This window comes from Morone saxatilis, unplaced genomic scaffold, assembly GCF_004916995.1.
Source record: "Morone saxatilis isolate NCDOM2014 unplaced genomic scaffold, NCSU_SB_2.0 Contig17, whole genome shotgun sequence".
NCBI classification, from domain to species: Eukaryota; Metazoa; Chordata; class Actinopteri; family Moronidae; genus Morone; species Morone saxatilis.
The window spans coordinates 14,061,358-14,064,822 of record NW_023339729.1 but is presented as its reverse complement, the minus strand read 5'-3'; the positions used below and the strand labels follow the sequence as shown (position 1 = coordinate 14,064,822).

Sequence of the window (3,465 nt, the reverse complement as noted above, 5' to 3'; positions counted from 1 at the left end):
AGTACCTATCAAAAGTGGTCCAAGGAAGGAAAAGCGGTGAACCAGCGACAGGGTGACAGATCGGACGGAGAAACTACGATTCCCAAAGTCAACAAAAAACTTTCACAATTATAGTAAGTAGCTTGAACCTACTCAACTAATACAAATTAAACTAAATTAAATATACCTTAAAAACCAAACAGTACGTTACTAATGCCTTACCCAAACCAAAAAGGCAACTGCAGAGAATCTCTATTGTATATTTACTTCTCCTCCAAGAGGTAGGCTGCATAACAAAAACCCAACATCAGCGTCGTATGGATTCTGCCATTCCTCTGTCAGGGACTCAAACACTGCTAAGCCTATTAACATAACATTATTAAAGGATGCATTTCAAGGCTATTGTTTCATTTCTGGATAGATCCTCCTCATGCAGCCCGGTTTGTGCCAACTCTCTTGTATCCTGATCCCACAGAGATGTTTTTTTTTTTACTTGTTATGTACTCCTTTGTTTCATGCTGTGAGTCCTTTCAGAGTTGAGTCGACTCGCTGTCAGGAGCTTCAATATGACGTCAGGCTCACAGAGGAGGTCAATTAACAGCAAAATCAATCAGCAGATAGTCTGGGTTAGAATGAGAAGCAGCACTGAGCGGTGAGAGGCTGATGCATCTAATTTTTCCTTATTTATTTATCTTATTATCTTAAATGATCTAAATAAAACTATTATGATTACTTTTATGGATTTGTCATTACCTGAGAAATAAATGATTCAGCTATTTGTTTTCTGTCTGTGTATCTTGATTAAAACTGTTGCAGTTAACATGATTTTGCAGGTTCTTGAAGTTGGCTGTTCAATTTAATGCCCCAAGTATTTTAAAATACGCTTCAGAAATCACATCCAAGAAACATTATTGAGATTGTTGCTGGATGAAGAAGCAACAACTTAAAAAAAAGATGTCTGTTGCCACTTCACTATTCACTTAATATTTGGTCTTGATGATTGTGCAGTGTGGTCAAATTATTAATGTAGTTTTTCCCCAAAAAATGCATGCAAGTTTTCCTACCTTGGCAGCCATGACCATTGCGGAGCCTCCCCTGATGCCCAGGATGGGGATGTGTGTCTGGGCTGAGATGAAGTCCAGGATCTGAGCGATGGCCTCCTGGTCCGTGTCGTCACCGAACACTACGCCTTGCAGAGAGTTCCTCGTCATTTGTGCGCAGATCCGATTGATGATACTCTTCGGGTCGGTCTCGTTCATGGTGACCACCTCGACTTTTGGAGGATAAGGGATGTGGAGGAAGTCCTCTTTCTCAAGTCCAACCCCCAGCGTTACTTCACTAGAGTTGCCCACAAGGATTACAGCGATACTGAGTGAGTTGATCAGTTTGGGACTGATTGGGGGAAGAGCCGGTAAGCCAGGAGAGTATTGAGGAGGGATGACAACACCCCTCTGGGTGCTGCCTCCCCTCTGGCCACCTTGTCCCCCTGGGGCACCTCCAGGCCCCGTGCCTGGACCTCCACCTCTGCGAGACTCGCAGACGGGCAAGAGGAGTATGGAGACGAGGATCAGTGAGAAAGACAAGGAGAGGAAGGGCAGGGTCACTCGAGGCTGAGAATAAGGATGATGAGGGGGCTGGTCTGGAGGAGGAGGAGGTGGAGGATGATGGGGGGAGGAGGAGGGGACAACGAAGCGCTTGTCTTGAAGACGGGAGGGAGAAGGGTGGAGGCTGACAAGCATTGTGGAGCAGTGTAAATGCCGTCCCTGGAGGAAAGGAGAGGGAAAGAGAGACAGTGGAAAATTATGTAGACTTCAGATTTGACCAAAAGTAGAAAAACATTAAAACATAAAAGTGTAAAAATCTCCAATTTCAAGTCCATCCTTTAAATTTGCTGACTTGATATCATCTGCCTTAAAATCCAGTACGCTCAGTGGCAGACATAGCTGTGTTATTTTACTCTCAAGTTAAACAGGACTGGAGAAACTAATGCCACCTTTAGTTATATTCGTTGGTCTTTTTAGAAAATCATACAAAACGAAATGGAGCATATCATCAAGTTTTTGTTCTGTATTAATCATAATTTTGTAAATTGGAGGAAAAAGAGCTAACCTTTGTGTGTACAAAAACACTTAAATTAAATGATTCAACTATGTTAACTATTGATTTATGTTAATATCCTACTAAATCAATAATCAGTTTGCTCTATTTTTTATATACTGTATGTTTTTCAGTCAGACAACTCACGTTTAAATTGTTTATTACAGCAGTAGGGCATATTTAGATTTTGGTGTCTAGGCCCCACCTCATTCTTTCCTCAGATATGTTTACAACGAGATATGCGGAGTGATACCAAATACCGCAAAACCCCTAGCCCGGACCTACAAGGGTGGATGCTGGGGGTGTGGGGTCTCACCACGCAGCACAGCAAACGGACTCAGGCAACAGCTGTAACGTGAAATGGCATTAAAAAACCCCAATTTGAAGGGTGCGCCTTGTTAGTGATTATGCAGATGAGCACGTATGGATAGCACGGCAGCTCGCAGTCTGACTGCCGAACTAGCTGCCATTCATGTCAATCGATAATTATCCATTATTTAACGTTTTTTCTAGAACATTTTACAACTGAAAAACTATATCCTGTAAATTTAGCCATCCGTTGTTATTTATTAGATAATACCAAAAAAAATTTTTTTTAAACCCATTGACTAAAAAACACTGAGACTCAAACCCCTTACATTGCCCAAACTCAAGTAACCGCACACCAGCCGGGTATCAACACCACACACTAAGAACCTGAACGTCCAATAGAAGCATCAAAAGTGACAACCCACATCCATTATGCTTGCACTGATCCCAGAACCCTGCGGCACACATCAAAGACGAAAGGAAAGGAGATACGTTTAGTTTTTTTTGTGTGGTGTGTGTGTGTTTTGTTGGTTTTGAGAGAGTGAACAGACTGCGGGGCCATTTGACAGATGACCAGCAATCCCACAGCATTCAATGGACCGAGCGCCAGGCAAGTGGACCATTAGACACTCAGCACCGGCCCGACCTGAGTCCTTTCCCCCTTTGTCTCCACCCCCCCCCCCACCCACTTTGCCCCTCCCCACTCTGCTCCATACAGACTTCTTTCTTTAACATCAACCATGTTCCCCTGCAAGTAGCCCCTCCAACTCTGAATCCCTTCGCATCTCTTTTGAATCAACGCAAACATAATTATTTACAATTATCTAGTATTTACTGCCCCTATTAGAACCATACAAAGAGCAGGAGAAGCAAGAAGAAATAGGAGAAGGGAGAGAAAAGAAAATGAGAGAAGGAGAGCCAGTCAGAGATTGTAAGCAAGGGAGTGACAGCCCGGAGAAACACAATATCCATACTTGATGTCGAAAATTGTGTTCCTTACATCGTTGCATTGTGTGAACGCACGCACATACAACGGTACGGAACTTCAAATTTGAGTATTTCCTAGATAAAACAGGAATC

At 42.9% G+C, this 3,465-nt stretch overlaps 1 protein-coding gene across 1 annotated transcript in view; it reads right to left on the bottom strand.

The window, feature by feature from the left end:
• grin2bb (glutamate receptor, ionotropic, N-methyl D-aspartate 2B, genome duplicate b) overlaps window positions 1-1,729 on the bottom strand; it is a 68,779-nt gene extending 67,050 nt beyond the window's left edge. The window contains 2 exon segments of the mRNA XM_035659650.1: window positions 1,044-1,441; window positions 1,475-1,729. Coding sequence (XP_035515543.1) covers window positions 1,044-1,441; window positions 1,475-1,718 — 642 coding nt within the window. The 5' untranslated portion in view covers window positions 1,719-1,729.
• Between the last annotated feature and the right edge of the window lie 1,736 nt (window positions 1,730-3,465).